Raw genomic sequence first — 18,876 nt, forward strand, 5'->3', positions numbered from 1 at the left:
TCCTCTGTCCATGGGATTTTCCAGGCAAGAGTACTGGAGTGGGGTGCCATTGCCTTCAGAAGTGGTATAATCGGTCACTGGCCGATTATAATTTGGTCACTGGCACACCTTCATCCCATCTTGACTCTGTCTCAATGTCCTGTTCAGTGGGAACACTGTCACAGAAGCCAATAGTGTTATCACTACAGACCTCTGCCCCTGCTGAAGTCACTGGGATGTAGTGAAGGCTCCAGGGATCTACTTGATCTCATCCCTTGGTTCTGTGATTTCCCCATGGGGCTGTAGCCAAGGAAACTTTATCTTCCTCTCCCCAATTTCTTCCATCTCCAGTTTTCCTTTAAGTGGGATTCCAAACACCTGTTCCTAGAATGACGATTACTGAAGTATAAAAAGACTTCTCCACTTGTGCAAATTTCTTTTGTTAAGATGTGCCTAAGAAGCTTATAAACTGATACCTGTCCCTCCATCCCTGAATGCTTGCTATTCACTTGTTGCAGAAGAAAGGAGATGTGTACAGCAGACGTAAGCAAAATGGTAGAGGGAATGTTCAGAGGGAAAGGCTTCATAACTAATTTCAACACATGTCAGATGAATATAATTTGTAATTGTAGGAAACAATTGATATAATCATTAAACAAATGTGTAAAATTGTGAAATATAAGACAAGTTATATTGTCTTATATTGTACAATAACTCTTCATTGAGATAGAAAATTTTAAAAAGCAGCCACTAAATTTATGAGGTAGTATTTACCTGTATCAGCATACAAAAGACCAATGAACTATTTTAGTGAAAAAATGTTACAGAATAATATGCATCATATGTTTGGCTTTTGTAAATGTTAATAATAAAAATACATGTGTGTGTGCATAGAGAAGTATATTAGAAAAACAGAAAATTTTTTAATAGTAAGAAGTGAAATAACAAAAGTAAGTGAGCAACTTTTAATTTATGTTATTTTTTATGATGGATTCTTTTTAAAAGGAAATATCATGGCTTTCAAATTAAATGAGAGAGAAACTAAGGAGGACAGTTATACATGTCTTTTAAAAAAATTTTTAGTTAGAGTGTAGTTGCTTTATAATGTTGTGTTAGTTTCTGCTGTACAGCAAAGTGAGTCAGCTATATGTATACATGTATCCCCTCCCTCTTGAACTTCCCTCCCATCCTCCCCACCCAATCCTCTCTGGGTCATCACAGAGCACTGCACTGAGCTTCCTGGGCTATACAGCAGCTTCCCATTAGCTAACTATTTTACATGTGATAGTGTATATATATCAGTGCTACTCTCTCCATTTGTCCTACCCTTTCCTTCCCCCACCCATGTCTACATGTCCATTCTCTACACCTGCATCTCTATTTATGCCATTCAAACAAATTCAGCTGTATCTTTTTTCTAGATTCCATATATATGCATTAATATACATGTCTTTTCATGGAGTTCCTATCTCTAACTTGTTTGGGATACTACTGTGTCTTCTGTTCCTCTCTCCCACCTCTCAAAACTATTTTAGAGATGCTCTGTCTTTGGTGGCTTTGAGGGAAATAATAGGGATAGCATAGAATAAACCAAGAGAATCCATTAAAAACACTCTGAATAATTAAGACAGTAAATTTTTGATTCTGACCACCAGCTTATTTATTGTACAGTGTGATACCAGAAGATTCTATTCTCTCCCTTATTTTCTACATATGAAAGACAAGGATAAGAACTATAGTCCCTTCCTAATTTGATAAGCTCTTAGAGAGAAAAATGATAAAATATTTTATTACTTTGAGCTGCCAAGTAGAAAATCATTGTACAAATAGTAAGAATTACTATTATCATTATTTTAATTATTAATAATAATGGCAATGTCCATATTACTGAGATTTTGTCATTGGAAACATCTCTTCCCTTCCCTGTATGGCATTGTTTTTCAAACTGATTAACCCTGTTTCTTAATTACTTTTTGGTTTGCTCTCTCTGCAAGTGATTCGGAGAAGGCAATGGCACCCCACTCCAGTACTCTTGCCTGGAAAATCCCATGGATGGAGGAGCCTGGAAGGCTGCAGTCCATGGGGTCGCACAGAGTCGGACACGACTAAGAGACTTCACTTTCACTTTTCACTTTCATGCATTGGAGAAGGAAATGGCGACCCACTCCAGTGTTCTTGCCTGGAGAATCCCAGGGACGGGGAGCCTGGTGGGCTGCCGTCTATGGGGTCGCACAGAGTCGGACACGACTGAAGTGACTTAGCAGCAGCAGCAGCTCTGCAAGTGGTTCAGTGTTGAATTGCTCCAAATTAGATGTAGTGGAAATGTGCTAAAAAAAAAAAAAATAGAGGAACAAATCTATTTTATGTATCAACAGACACCTGTGTAACTAACCCCTTCCTGCACATAAACCCTTGTCCAATTATGATTGGGGTCTGTTGAAAATTTTCTGAACCTCCTCATGTAAAACTACCTTCAGATAGACTAGATAAATTCTAATAGCTTCAGTGGTATCAAATTTCTTTCTTTCTAAGATTTTTCTTTTCAACTACGACATGTTTAAATAGACAGTGAATGTAACAGGTGAATATAGCAGTTAAAATATGGTTATATATGTGGCAAAAAATATGGTTATACATAGTGGTAAAAAACCAGCCTGCCAATGCAGGAGACTTAAGAGATTCTGGCTTGATCCCTTGGTCAGGAAGAGACACTGGAAGAGGAAATGGCAACCCACTCCAGTGTTCTTGGAGAATCCCAAGGACAGAGGAACCTGGTGGCCTACAGTCCATAGGGTCACACAGAGTTGGACACGACTGAAGAGACTTAGCACAGCATGGCATATTTTTATAAGCCCCAAATTGCCAGAAGGCAAGTCCAGAGTTGCATTATCATGATCACTTCTTAATGTGTTATTTTCTAGAATAGTGTACAAGGAAAAGCAGGAGCATTAATAAAAATGTGAGGGGGAAAAAGGTATTTATACTATCACAGATAAACCTCATGGCAAGCATTGGAGAACCATATGACAAGGCTCACAGTGCTTCAGCAGAAAGTTTACCAAAACAAATGCCAATGTAAAACTACCACCATGGACTGATTAATAATGGATATTGAACTCGCTCTCCAGTCTCCATAAGGGTGGTGGTGGTTTAGTTGCTAAGTTGTATCCGACTCTTGCGACCCCATGGACTGCCAGGCTCCTCTGTCCATGGGATTTTCCAGGCAAGTGGGTTGCCATTTCCTTCTCCAGAGGATCTTCCTGACCCAGGAATCGAACCTGGATCTCCTGCATTGCAGGCAGATTCTTTACCGACTGAGCTATGAGGGAAGACCCTTCTGTAAGGGTGAGCAGTGTTAATATTCTTAGCTGGAATGTTTCATTTGCTCAGTCCAGTTGAGCTGTTTTGAATGAACATGTGCACAACATCTATAAAGCTGGTGATCTCAATACATTACTAACTACTTAAGCTACAGATCAGCAAAGTTTTTGGTGAAGGCCGCGTAGTAACTGCAGGCTTCCCTTGTGGTTCAGCTGGTAAAGAATCCTCCTGCAATGAGGGAGATCTGGGTTCGATTCCTGGGTTGGGAAGATCCCCTGGAGAAGGGAAAGGCTACCCACTCCAGTATTCTGACCTGCAGAATTCCATGGACTGTATAGTCCATGGGGTCACAAAGAGTTGACAGGACTGAGCAACTTTCACTTTCACTTTCATAGTAATTTTAACAGATTTCTGTGAAGGTCCCATAGTAGTAGCAGATTTCTGGATTTCTATTGCAACTAGTCAGCTATGCCATTGTAGTTTAAAGGCAGCTACAGCTAATATAAACAAAAATGAATATGGCTGTGTTCAATAAAACTTTATTTCTGCACACCGAAATTTGAATTTTGTATAATTTTCACTTATAAATTTTTTTTTATTCATTTCAACCATTTAAAAGCTATAATTCTTAGCTCAAGCACTGTACAAAAATAGATGGTGGTACAGGTTTGGCTCTTGGGCCACAGATTACTGATGGCTGTTGTAAGCACCGTCCTACAAGTCAATGTTAATTGTGTTGAGAACTTATAATAATTGCAATTTTTAGTCTCAACTACATGGCAAATCTAATGTAATATGTCTCTAATCCCATTACCACTGACCTTGTTCTGACAAATCTCACTAAAACTCATCCTACAGCTTATTTCCCTAATCTCTAAATCATTGTCTATTACAGTAAACTGTTCTTCTGGAAATGATAGAGCCAATGACTGAAACCACTTGAAATCCAAGTTGGCCTCAGTTGGCCTGGCATTCCCCTTCTTCCGCGTGAGCTTTCTGGCTGTTTGTCTTTGCTCCTGCTGCCTCCTATATAGAGTAACTTAGAGTTTGTATTTTGCTTTCATCATAGATGCCTCTGTATACATAAGATTCAGTTCAGAAAAGTCCCCTCCACTTCAGTAAGTTTTATTCACCCCTAAGTGTCACATCAGAATATACATTTTGAGTTCCCTTGAGGATAATGTCTGAGCCTTACTTATCTCTATTCTCTGACCACTCTGCTGCTCAAGATACATTCACAGAGGGAACTGAATAGAAGTTGATTACTCCAAATTGAACTGATCATTTGTCAGTACCACAGTATGGGTTTCAACCTCCTGTCTTTCACAGCACTCTGGTCTGCCTCAGTCTTACACACAAAACTGGAATACTGCACACAGGAAAAGACAAGTCAGTCATTATGAAGACTATTTACTATTTAAGTAAAACATGATTTTCCTAAAACACTTTAATGTAATAATTAAACTTTTGGTTAATATGTTTATTTTACCTGTTTAAAATATATAATTTTCCAACTGTGATTTTATCTAACTACTGTTAAGTATTATTGCAGCACGGAAAAGTGATAAAATAAGGGGGACATTAATTTCAGGAGACGCATAAGGAAAGATATCATGATGAAGTAACAGCATAGTCCCTTATGATGTTTTCATGCTCATGTTCAGTCACCAAGTGGTGTCCGACTCTTTGTGACCCCATAGCTGCCTCTCTGGCTCAGTGGCAAAGTAAAGAATCCCCCTGCTAATGCAGGAGACGTGGATTCGATCCCTTGGTCAGGAAGATCCCCTGGAAGAGGAAACAACAACCTACTCCAGTACTCTTGCCTGGAAAATCCCATGGACAAAGGAGCCTGGCAGGCTACAGTCCATGGGGTCACGAAGAGTCGAACACAACTGAACACACAACTTATGACATTACCAGTTCCCTCAGTCAGTGCTTCAGTTTTAAAATATCAATTGATAAATATTGATTCAGGTTTTATTTTATATTTAGCTCATTTCTCTATATCATAGAGTGTGCCTGCTTGTTTCATCCACACAAATACTTCAGATACTTTGTGCTTTGTGGAAGGCTTGTATACACAGGTACTGGTGAGATCTTCAATCTTATGAGATTAGAGTCTTACTATAAACTAGAACGACACTATTAAAATATCCAAGGTGGAACCAAAATTTTGAATATATGTTCATGGATCATATGTTTTCATTGCCATGTTTTGTTTTCTTTTAAGAAATACGAATGCATTACTCCTTATAAAGTTACAAACAACATGTTTGTGTTGTGTCCACTGTTATATGAATATACATATAAATTATCTGATAGCATCAGCCAGCCCCTTGGACTGAATTATGTGTGTATTCCCTACAATAATAACTATGAATAGTTCTCAAAGAGAAGTTACAGTCATAGCAAAGTAGTAATCTAATTTCTAGACAGTTGTTTCCATTTTCTTTTTATAGCACCAAGATAAATGGTGGGAAGCTCATTGTTTTTATTATAAATGTTTTAATTTATATTCTATCTTGTTCTAGATTGATTTAAGGTACCCCCATAAAGATATATGGGTTTCTCTGGTGGCTCATATGGTAAAGTATCTGCCTGCAATGCAGGAGACCTGGGCTCAATCCCTAGGTTGGGAAGATCCTCTGGAAAAGGGAATGGCTACCCACTCCAGTAGATATATACTTACATTTAATAATCATTAAAATATATATAGTATTAAATTACATTTATATATTGTTTTATTTAGAGATGCAGGAAGAAAGTAAAACATAAGTGAAAACACAAAATGAGACTAGTACTAAAACTACTTATCATAATTCCCCTTCTGGATACTTCCTCAAGTCAGACCACAAAATTTGAAGCTTTCTAGCAGCCAACTCAAAAACAAAACAAGGAAAACAATAAACCCTGTTCATGTACATTCTTCACAGTACCCATAATATAAAACCTGAACAATTATTTGGCTGCAGTGAAATTCTTTTAGATTCTAATAGAATACTCGGTAATGTCATGAACAATATTCTCTGTAATATTCTTAGCATAGAAACAAAAATTAATTTTATAATAATCTTAATATGTTCCTCAATACTGGAAAATAGCACCAATTATTATTTAGTGAAAACAATTTTATGTGGGGGGGGCAGTGTGAAATTATTTATATCAGGCTCTAAGATAATTTTTTATCTAACAACACTTCACTAATTATTGAAATGGCTCTGTGTGGCATTTTCACATTATAAAGAAGCTAAAAGTTATTAAAATCATAGACATAAGAATACAGTATTACTGAGTGCAGTAGTAAATTTTTAATAAGCATTGTATTACTTAATGCAATAGTAAGTTTTTAGTAAATATTGGAAAAGACAGAAAACCCTACCACTAACTGTTAATTTAGACAAAACCCATAGCTTAATGATTCTTGTATTTAACTGACCATAAAACTCAAGTGATAATATTTTTCATCCTGCCTACATTAAAAGGAATTTGTGATTACACATATGTTATCATCAGACTTTTTTTGACACTTGTTATTATATAAGCATTAATGACAATTCAACAGTAAGGAATGTCTCTGATCTCAACTGTGTTTTCAACCTGCTCTTTGTTAAGTTCCCAGCCAGATATTGTATAGCACAGGAAACTACAAACTGAGATTTAGGTTGGCACTCTGCCTGACCTCTAGAAATTTATAGTCACAGATAGATGGGATACAAAAATTTAAAGATTGTATTAAGTAACTAGATATGGGTCTATATACTTATAAAGTGAGCTATTTTAGTCCTTAATTACAGTAACATATTTGCTTTATTTTCTTTAAACTTTCCAGGTCAACATAGTAAGTCAAAATGACCTGAGTAGGCAATTTTAAAGGCAGCAGTTTCACATAGAAATGTTGAGACATCATTGCAGCCAGCCATAGGGAATTGTATGCACTTGAAAATGTGGAAGAAAAACAAGCATCAACAGGGAGTATATGAGTAATTTTGGCAGGAGTATCAGAAGAAAAAAATGAGAAAACTGACCCAGAGCCATTCTTGAAGCTGCTAATATACGGCACTGACCTTCAGAATTTTTTGTAGCATTAGATGTCCTCCTACCAAATCTTTCCCATGACTTTGTCTAGATGCCTCTTATAACAGTTCACATGATGTAGCAGAAATAACTCTGAACTGAAAGACCAGTGACCTGTGTCTCTGTATTAGAGCTTTTATTTAAGAACTAAGTCCCTTCATGCAAGTTTTTTTCAGATGAGAAATCTGAGAGCACATTCAACATCCCAGAAGTTCCAGCAACTCGTAATTCCCAATTTAAATGGTGTTGGATATGCTCTCATTTTTTCATTTGTAGGAAACATTTGGAATTTTAATTGATCTACATACGCTTTAGTTTCCACCAAAGCTAGTGTTCCATGCCTCAAATAACCTAAGAAATGTTCAACATTATTACAATTAAAATTTACAATTTTCTAAGCAATCAACTTTAGCATAATTTTTCACACGTATCATTTTTCTAATGGATGATGCCAGATTATTTGGCATGGTCAAATGACATGGTCAATTGAAATAATCTGAATTTTATATGAGAAAGTCATAAAGTTTCTTGACTACTCACACCTAAGCCAGTTTTAAAAATCCCAAACTTGTAAAATTGCATTTTGTACAAATCACTGATGGGCCTTAAAATTAGAATGTGCCAGCTGGAACATGTGTTAAGACTCTGTGGTGTCCTCCTTATTGTTTTTTCCCTGGCAAGCATTGTATGCCATATACAAAGAATCCCTTAGAAAATCTAGAAGTTTATGTACATAATAAAACCCATATGAATTAATTTAACAATGAGGAAGAATTGGAAAGTGTATGGATTCTGTTAATGTTTATATTATTCTTACAAAAGTGGGATTTTTGGTTAGTGAATTTCCTGTACCAATTGCTGACCTATAATATAACGGATGTATTGAGTTTTAACTTTTGGATGGAACATGAATTTGTAAAATTAATCATTGGATTATATACTCACCTTAACTTAGTTATAATTTAATGTATTTTCATTGTATAGTAGCAGTGAAATATGCTCAGATTCATATTAACATAGGGTAGAATTAATAGTCCAAATTAACACCATAAAAGTATAAGAAAAGTATTATCCTATCCAAAAGAACTAAATATTTTCAGTCACCAATGTCTGTGGCTTTAATTCACATCTAAATGCTAATGGCTACCAAATCTATATATGCAGATCACTTGTCTAAACTTCATACCCATGTGTCTATCTGCCTACTGTTCACAACAGGACATACCTCTCATCATTCAAATTTAGCATGTCTGTGCTAGAGACTCATGGGTGCCTATTCCAAATATTTTCCTTAGTTGTAGAATCTTTGACTTCTGGTTGTACATATGGCCCCCTGGAAAATAGAAGTGTCCCTTATTCATGAATCTCCATATGGATTTAAGTTCTGACCAGTGGAGTCTCTATCCCAGTGGGTAGAATCCTAATGTGCTAGTTGGAGTTCAGGCAATCACACTGAACCATGATTGGGAGGCTGTATGTTCATGCTCATGGGACAGCACAACAATGGAAGCCTGGATTCCTAAATACTTGGTGAATCTCCCTATCAGCCATTACTTTCCTAACTCCAGACTTGCCTTACATTAAACTGAAATAAAATGACATTTTATATAAGACACTTTAAGTTTCCTCTCAGTCATAGCTGAACTGGAACTAATCCATTATGCAAAACAGATTAGTTGCAACCAAGGTAAATTGTGATTTTTTAATGTAATGATCTTTGTGACAAGAGGAGATTCAAGAAATATTTTTACTAATTACCTTGCAAGTTTTATATATAAGAGATACATAAAGTATTTTACTTAGTATTCTCTGGCCACACAATTTTGAGATACGAGTAATAAGTCTGATGCTAATAAAAAAGGAAACCAAGATCCCACTTAGGATTCATTGTAACAAGTTCTATGACTTTATGCAAATAACTTCTATTTTCTTGTTTAGTGGATATAGGTCTGGGCTTTGGGGTCAAACAGCTTGGGTTTAGGCCCAGTTCTGCTTCTCACTTGCTGCAAGCAAGTTACCCTCTCTAGGTCTACATTTCCCCTCCTATAGAGATAATGATAGAACCTAACTGTCTGGTTCTTTCAAGTGTAAATGAAATAACACATATAGAGCAATTGGCATCATGACAAGTAAACAGTACATGGTCAACAAATGTTGGCTTTGTCATTATTCCTCCTTCATAATGAAGAATTAAGTTGCTTTCAAAGCAGGTTGAAAAATCCCTCAATTCCCTCATGTGCCTGAGGGGATAAGGAGATGATAGAGCAGGTAAGGCCTCCAAGTCTCAGTCCCACTCCACCCATAGCAACGCTGCTCCATACAGCAGGGGTTTGCATGAATCTTGTGTGTAAACAGATAGGGAAACAATGGAAACAGTGAGAGACTTTACTTTCCTGGGCTCCAAAATCACCGCAGATAGCGACTGCAGCCATGAAATTAAAAGGTGCTTGCTCCTTGGAGGAAAAGCTATGACAAACCTAGACAGCATATTAAAAAGCAGAGACATTACTTTGCTGACAAAGGTCCATCTAGTCAAAGCTATGGTTTTTCCAGCAGTCAGGTATGGATGTGAGAGTCGGACCATCGAGAAAGCTAAGCGCTGAAGAATTGATGCTTTTGAACTGTGGTGTTGGAGAAGACCCTTGAGAGTCCCTTGGACTGCAAGGAGATCCAACCAGTCCATTCTAAAGGAGATCAGTTCTGAATATTCATTGGAAGGGCTGATGCTGAAGCTGAAACTCCAAAACTTTGGCCACCTTTGAAAAGCTGGCAAATTGGAAAAGACCCTGATGCTGGAAAAGACTGAAGGCAGGAGGAGAAGGGGATGACAGAAGATGAGATGATTGGACGGCATTACAAACTCAATAGACATTATTTGAGCAAGCTCTGGGAGTTGGTGATAGACAAGGAAGCCTGGCGTGGACATGACTGAGCAACTGAACTGAACTGACCTGTGTGTAAAAAGGATTCAACTGGTAAAGAAAATGTGTAAAAGTACTCATCTTTGGAGCTGTCTAACTCTAAAAATCTGTAAATCAAGCCAATGATCAGCCATGAAGTATACAGTTTAGTGCAAAGCTTTAGAACTCTGCTTAAGAAGCCCAAATCTAGCTTTGCTCTTGGATCCAGTAATATATATCCAAGTGCTTAATAATGACTTGAATGTATTTTAAGGTTTGAAAGATTGCTTTGAAATATTTTATATGTATTATTTATTATCTTTGCTATTTTCTGGACTAGGGAGGTGAAGACACTAAGGTTAAGCTAATTATTTAAAGAGCAAGGAAAGTTATCTCTGCTTAACCAAGAGAGTGGGATTCCCTGGTAGCTCAGATGGTAGAGAATCCACCCGCAGTGCAGGTTCGATCCCTGGGTTGAATTTGATCCCTGGGTTGGGAAGATCCCTTGGAGGAGGGCATGGCAACCCAATCCAGTATTCTTGCCTGGAAAATCTCATGGACAGAGGAGCCTGGCGGGCTACAGTCCATGAGTGAATGAGCACATAGTACAACCAAGAAAGCACTTGAGATTCTAGGGATCATGATGTGGTGGTGGCAGCAGGGAGTATTAGAGAGTTCAGGCCCAGAGTTAGAGGTGTATGTTCAAACTCCAGTTCTACCAATCACTTAGAGATTTGGAAGTCTCAGTCTTCCTAATCTTTGGTTTTCCTATCTGTAAAATCATGATCATATTAAAATTGTCTGCCTCACAGTTGTTGATAGGTGTCAAATAAGATTATATGTTGAAGTTTTGTGTAAAGAACATATGTGCATATATAATATATCCATATATATGTATATACATATATATCCTACTATATATACATATATATATATATATTCTGAATTTTACTATGATCTGATAAGCTTTTAATGTGCAATAATCAATTTTTTAAAGTCCATACATTTCTATACAAATTCAAATGGCAGTAATAACAATAGCAACAATAATATCTCCTGGGTCAGGTAGACACCTGTGTTAGTTTAACTCTGCTACTTGGTAACACTGGACTCAGTACACAGGTGAACTGGGAGGACAGATTCCATCTTTAGTATTGACTGACTCACTCATTCATGTGATCACATGTGAATTACCTAATCTTTGACTGTACAGTTCAGTTCAGTTCAGTCGCTCAGTCGTGTCCGACTCTTTGCAACTCCGTGAATCGCAGCATGCCAGGCCTCCCTGTCCATCACCAACCCCCGGAGTTCACTCAGGGTCACGTCCATTGAGTCAGTGATGCCATCCAGCCATTTCATCCTCTGTCGTCCCCTTCTCCTCCTGCCCCCAATCCCTCCCAGCATCAGAGTCTCTTCCAATGAGTCAATTCTTTGCATGAGGTGGCCTATGGTATCCCTTAATTTATAGAACAGAGAGAGAAATGCTTCCTGTCTACTAGCCTCAGAGGTCTACTTAGAAGACTATCCATTGAATGATAACATTGTTCCTTGAAAATATAACCTTTATATCTTTTGACACATGAGACAGTTAAATCAGCATAGCAGCATAGCAGTACTGAGGTAGATAGAGGAGGCGTTGTGGGAATGGTATAGCATTGTGATTAAGAACCTATGTTTGCAATCAGATAGACCGAGGTTAGGGCTTCCCTGTGGCTCAGATGGTAAAGAATCAGCCTGCAATACGGGATACTCAGGTTCGATCCCTGGGTTGGGAAGTTCCCCTGGACAAGGGAATGGCAACCCACTCTGGTATTCTAACCTGGAGATTCTCATGGACAGATGAGTATGGCAGGCTACAGTCCATGGGGTTGCACAGAGTTGGACATGACTGAGTGACTAACAGACACACACATACACACAGACCTGGGTTAATTACCAGTTCTTCCATTTATCACCTCTGGGCAAATATTGTTACTTGACTAAGCCTCAGTTTCCTCATCTAGAAAATAGGTATAATAATATAACCATTGTTTTTTTTAATAAAGATTAAATGCACATGATATTTTAGAACAGTAGGTAGCACACGGCACATGTGAAACAAATGATGGCAATTATTACTTTGTTGTGCACTGACTTATAGCTCAACTTTAAAGAGTGCTAAATCCTTCTGTATCTGCTTCTGCAGCTTCAAAAAAGATATCATCTGACATCTTCAGATGAAAGATTGCAAGATACAATTTAATGGTGACTATATAATACTTTGGAATCCAAAATATCTGATTGCAAACTCCAGTATGTCTGATGGCAAACATAGCTTCTTAATCACAATGCTATACCATCCCCACAATGCCTCCTCTATCTACCTCAGTAGTGCTACTGCTATGCTGATTTAACTGTCTCATGTGTCAAAAGATATAAAAGTTATATTTTCAAGGAACAATGTTATCATTCAATGGATAGTCTTCTAAGTAGACCTCTGAGGCTGGTAGACAGGAAGCACATATCTCTATTTTGTTGTTGGCAAATAACATAAGCTTGTTTCTATTATCTTGGAGTTATTATTCTAAAAATCTCAGAAATTGCTCAGTCATGCAGGCCATGTATGTACATAGGAGAAGGCTGGGCTTGCAGGTTCTGGCACGACGTGGTACCTCTGCAGCCCACTTTTCTTTCTCAACCTCTTAAAATTTTCCTATTCTCTAACCCACTCATTTCAAAACTTTCAAATTATGCTTGAAACAGTGAGACCATTCTTCAAAATTCTCATCCACCATCTTCGATGAGAGTATGTCCAAAGGAGTACGCTTTGAAATGTACTTAGCTGAATTCCTCTGAACTCTAATCCTGAGAAAGCCGTGAAATGCAGACAGAACACCCATTTCAGCACTGACAGTCTTAGAAGACCTGCTCCACAACTGCCTGGTGTCCCCATCCTCAAGGACAAAAGCATCAGGCATGCTCGTAAATCTCAGTGCTGAAAAGAAAGCTGTGATGTTGTTTTATTTTTTGAATGTTTCTGTTTATTCCCATATTTTATTGAAACAAGGCTATTTTGGAGGAAAGCAGACAAAAATGAATAATAACAAAGGTTCACTAGACAGTTACAGCTATTACAGACTAATGAATTTCTTCCATGAAATGGTGCACTAAGATGAACTTGATTTTTACACTATAGCACATGTTGCAATCTTTTTTAGAAAGAAATTATATAATTGAATGCTGATCACTTTTGAGATAGTACATAAAAGTTAGTTCACATTATCTTGTTTAATTACAGAGACAATTTTAAGAAAATTAAGTAAGAACAGTCTATGAATTCTTCAAAACATTTCTAAAGATCAATCAATGAAAATAAAATTATACCACCCTCCTTCCTCCTTTGGTATATATGTCCATTCTTTAATATTAACTGGTATTGACTTATTTCTTTGCCTATACATTATATAAACAGATATTCCTATACATGCATACACATTTTCTCCATGTGTGTATATGCATATATGTGTGTTTTCCATTTCTTTGTTAGAAAGCAAATTTTCCAAAGACTCTTCTTTTAGCTTCCTACACACAATAGACAGTGTTATAGTAAAAATAATAGACTACAGAGCCAGAAAGGTCAGGGTCAGCTTCTCGATCCAACACTCACTAACCCCGAGCTGCAATTATTTTATCTTTTAAAGGAGAGATCATAATAACAGCTTCTCAAAGGATTGTCAACATTAAATCAGATAGCATTTTACAAAAGGTGTAATACATAATATAGGTGCCCAACAAATCAGTTTCTTCCACAAAGAACTTAGTACAGAATGAGAACTCATTAAAAGCTGTTACATAGACCAGGACTGATCTCAGCTGAAAGAGAAGTGACAGAGACCATTAAACACTTGGAGCACCATCATAAGGCATCTCTGGACCTACACCTCACCCTTCATTATCACTATCTGTTGACTAATTTCAGGGCAGAAAGGAAGATATTGCTAGATTAATTTTACATTGAGATTTTTCCCTATAAGCAAAGATTTTTAACCCAAGTAAGACCACCCTCTCTGTCAGACACAAACTACCCAAATTATGTCTGTATCCACCCTTCAGTTTCCCATACATTCTGAAATTATCTTCTCTTCCTTAATCATCACTATATTGTGTAAATGACTACTCTTCTCCCTTGGAGGAAAAGGTGACTGGGAAGAGAACACCTCCCATTAATATATAATTATACCAATTTAAAGAAAACAGAGGGCCACCTCTTTAATAGCTGACCTATTTCATTTCTACTTTAAGTTCTTTCTGTCTTAAAAGTTCCTTTCTTTTTATGGCTTTACACTGTATCAATGAATAAGAATTACACTGTGTAACTTTTAAAAATACAATTCCCATACCTCAACCAGAGATTCATGGGAATTCTTTAATGAGAACTGAAGTTTTCTACTTTTAATAAGTACCCAGTGAATTTAATGGAGGGGATCCATGTGTTATAAGTTGAGAGATAATGCTTATCCTACTGAGTAAAAATTAAAGTTGTTCATTTTGTTTCATTGGAATAGTACTCAGTTTACCTTCATCTGTCTAAACATGTGAAATATTAATGTCTATAAATTCTGTCTGCTGTCAGTGGTTGCTGGTTGTCAGTGCCTGCTGGTGAATACGGTAGGCAGACATGTCCATCAATATTATTATATATTTATATATTATATTATTATTTAATAAATATATTCTTCTTCTCCAAAATCTCTTCCCTGTAAACTTATACCTGAAAAAGTTTTCTTTAACCTTCTGTTGTATTTTTTTTAATAAAAGTAATGTGTTGATTTCTTCATGTTCAAAGGACAGCATAAAATCAGAATTTGGAGAAAACAATAGTATTTGATCTGAATTTCTTCTAACTTTTAAATTCTAAAATTCAGTTCAGTTCAGTTCAGTTGCTCAGTCATGTCTGACTCTTTGCGACCCCATGAACCACAGCATGCCATGCCTCACTCTCCATCACCAACTCCTAGAGTTTACCCAAACTCATGTCCATTGAGTTAGTGATGCCATCCAACCATCTCATCTCTGTCATCCCCTTCTCCTCCTGCCTTCAATCTTCCCCAACATCGGGGTGTTTTCAAATGAGTCAGCTCTTTGCATCAGGTGGCCAAAGTATTGGAGTTTCAGCTTCAACAACGAACACCCAGGACTAATCTCCTCTAGGATGGACTGGTTGAATCTCTTTGCAGTCCAAGGGACTCTCAAGGGGCTCCTCCAACACCACAGTTCAAAAGCATCAATTTTTCAGCACTAGCTTTCTTTATAGTCCAACTCTCACACCTATACATGACTACTGGAAAAACCATAGCCTTGACTAGACGGACCTTTGTTGACAAATAGTGGTTTTCATTTAGAACAGGTAAAGTAACGAAGGAGCTATGTAGCTGAAGTAGTGAAGAAGCATATCAGAAATATGCTTAAAGAAAAAGTAGCAGAGTTCAATGTTATATGCCACCCTGGATGGGAGTAAGATTTTGGGGAAACTGGATACATGTATATTTATGGCTAAGTCCCTTCACTGGTCACCTCAAACTATCACAACACTGCTAATCAGTTACACCCTGATACAAAATGTTTTTGGTGTTAAAAAAAGAGGAAAAAAAGAAAGAAGCACGTCATTTGATAAATTTTTCCACCTGTTTCTGATTTGCCTTCCAAGTTATGAACCAGTGGCCTGAAAAAGAAATTGCCTATAGAGAATGGAAATCCTTGGAAATAGTCAATGGAAATGAAGAAAGAAAAAGCTTCAGGAGGGCTAATTTCTTGACCTGAGTGCTTTTGACACAAATGTGTTCAGCTTATGAGAATTCACTGAGTTGTAAAAATATTTAATGCATACTTTACTTTATATACATTATATTTCAGTAAAAAATAAAAACCTATAACAATCACTGTTAAAAAATGAAATTTCCTATATATTTCAATATGCCTCTTTCTTCAAAGCATTCTAGTTGGTACATTTATTCCAGCAAATGTGCATAACAAGTTTAATCCCTTTTGACTCTACCCATTCTCTGAACATTGCCTAGGCTAACTCAAACATAATTATGCTTCACTTTCTATACAATTTTCATATCAGGAAGTTTTTGTTTGTTTTCTGTTGATACATATCTTTCATCTATGATGAAGCAGAACTGAAAATATTTTTTTCTTCAAATTAGATTATACTCAGAAAAATTCATTCCAATACCCCCGCATTATAACTCCCCTACACAAAGTCCAGACTCAGATCAATGTAGCCTGAAATCAAATTTAGAATCTTAGTTTGATAGGATTATATATTTAAATAAAAGCCATTTTCTATAGTAAAATGTAAGGCAGACAAAAGGGTAGATACAAAACCATCATGGATTATAAAGAAGTACTTGAAAAAGGCAGGAAGCCTTGAAAAGTCTGATTAAATTTGTGATATCTCTAACCCTGCGTTGACTCATGAACAAATATAGAGGGTATTGAAATTCTCATAACTTTGTAGGACTCTCTATCAATTACAGAGCCTGTATGTTCTTCATTTTTAAGATCCCTTTAGGAGTTTTATACTTTTCAAACTATTTTCTTCTCAAAGCAGAAATTAAAAAAAAAAATAACATGCCAATATTTTAATCAGAGAAAATAAATGTTTAATATGAGGATAAAATTTTCAGAGTCCAAACTAGTACACTGTAAACTTGTTACTATTTAGTTTCTAACTTTTGAAGAAAATAGCCTCAAAATAATTATGATTTCTGTATTAGAGAAGTTGTGTCTAGGTACATCATTGGATTTACTTTTGAAAATCCAACTATAATAATTTCATCCCATTGTCTTCTTAAATTTTTCTTGTTCTTTTAAAACACATATAGTTTTTAAAATTTATACTATTTATATACAGAAAGAAGCATAAGTTTAATCTTTACAGTTGGCTTCAGTTTTTTTCTCATGTATAATTTTAATTAAGTATGTAATATAGTATAATGCACTATAATATAGAACATTGTTGTTGCTGTTTAGTCGTTCTGTCGTGTTCAACCCCATGGACTGTAGCCCACCAGGATCCTCTGTCCATGGCATCTCCCAGGCAAGAACACTGGAGTGGGTTGTCGTTTCCTTCTCCGTAATATACAACATGCCTTGGGACAAATAGAACTCAAGGTAAAAACACATTCTATTTTCCTCAAAACAAACTAAAAGACAGTTGTCAAACACCATGTATCTTAATCTTTTGTTGAACTGTTTTTAAAGTATATAGAAAAACATTTTGGAATGAGACAGAAGAGGACAGGGAACACTAGTACATAAAGAAGAGAAATCTATTTCTTGACAAAATTTCAGTTTAAATATCAAAAGTATTTTTCCATATTAAGCAAATAATGAACTAGAGATCTACACATTCCTTGATGTGGGTCATGCCATTTTAAACAAGTTAACTTTAGACACGGGAAAAGAGAACTCACCGATACATTGCTGACCAGCAGAGAAGATTCCTGTGGAGACCAAGGTCTGCAATCAGTGTGTGTATCTGACTCTATCAGCAACTTTGAAGGCTGGATTAAGAAGAGGGAAGTCACTGATGATCTAATTAGAACCAGTCTGACGGGTCTTGGCTAGTTGATGGAGACAGTGTTACTAGTAAGACAAAGTCAAATTTTATAGGGAGCAAGAAAACATAAATAATATTGGTACTTTCTAGGAGTGGGAACTTAAAAGCTATTGTCTTCAGATTATAATAATTTAAGAGTCTTACTATAACCATACAAGGTAGATTTTTTCAATAAAAGTCAGATATTTAAATCTAGAAAAAAAACTAAATCTTTCTCAACCTCACATTTCCAATAAGAAACTTTGGTTTAATTAAGTTAAATTGGTTGAAATCACAGTTAATACCTCTATATAGTACTAACACCTATTTCTTTTAAAAATATTTTTGTTTATTAATAAAAGGTGCTTTGGGGAAATATATATAAAGGAAGACATGATTTTTGTTGCTTATAAGGGTGATTATTTTTTTTTAATTGGAGAATAATTGCTTTACAATGTTGTGTTGGATTCTGCTGTACAAATGGAAAGGAACATAGATGCAGACAGAGAACAAACTTGTGGACACAGCCAGGGATGGAGAGGGTGGGACGAACTGACAAAGTAGCATTGACACACACACACACACACACACACATACACACACACACACACACACATACATATATAGACTATCATGGGTAAAATAGATAACTAGTGGGAAACTATTATATAACACCTATTTTTTTTAACTAATCTGACATGCTTTCCACTCTACAATCCATATAATAAAAGTTTCACTTTGATATTTATTGAAAATACAATAACGATTAGAAAAGCATTAATATCTCAAAATTATGTGCCATCATTCTTCTAGAAAATTCATATAGTTTGCATATATTAACCCTCAGTTAGGTCAGTGGTGTTTCCTATGGTGGAGACAGGCATATCTGCCAACACAGTCATTATTATCTTATTTCTGAGAAGATAGCAATCTAATTTTTTAAAATGTGTACTGACACATGAATATGCAAATGTCTGTGTATTCGTGTTAGGTAAAATGTTTAAACTGCCTCCTCTG

The 18,876-nt window shown here is 36.3% G+C and overlaps 1 protein-coding gene across 1 annotated transcript in view; it reads right to left on the reverse strand.

Moving 5' to 3' along the window:
* The window catches only part of LOC133249636 (transmembrane protease serine 11E-like), a 57,902-nt gene extending 40,016 nt beyond the window's left edge, over positions 1–17,886 (reverse strand). Inside the window, exon 1 of the mRNA XM_061420368.1 lies at positions 17,735–17,886. Within this exon, the coding sequence (XP_061276352.1) occupies positions 17,735–17,742 (8 nt within the window). The 5' untranslated portion in view covers positions 17,743–17,886. The remainder of the gene's footprint in view (positions 1–17,734) is intronic.
* Between the last annotated feature and the right edge of the window lie 990 nt (positions 17,887–18,876).

Source organism: Bos javanicus, chromosome 6 (assembly GCF_032452875.1).
Source record: "Bos javanicus breed banteng chromosome 6, ARS-OSU_banteng_1.0, whole genome shotgun sequence".
Lineage (NCBI taxonomy): Eukaryota > Metazoa > Chordata > Mammalia > Artiodactyla > Bovidae > Bos > Bos javanicus.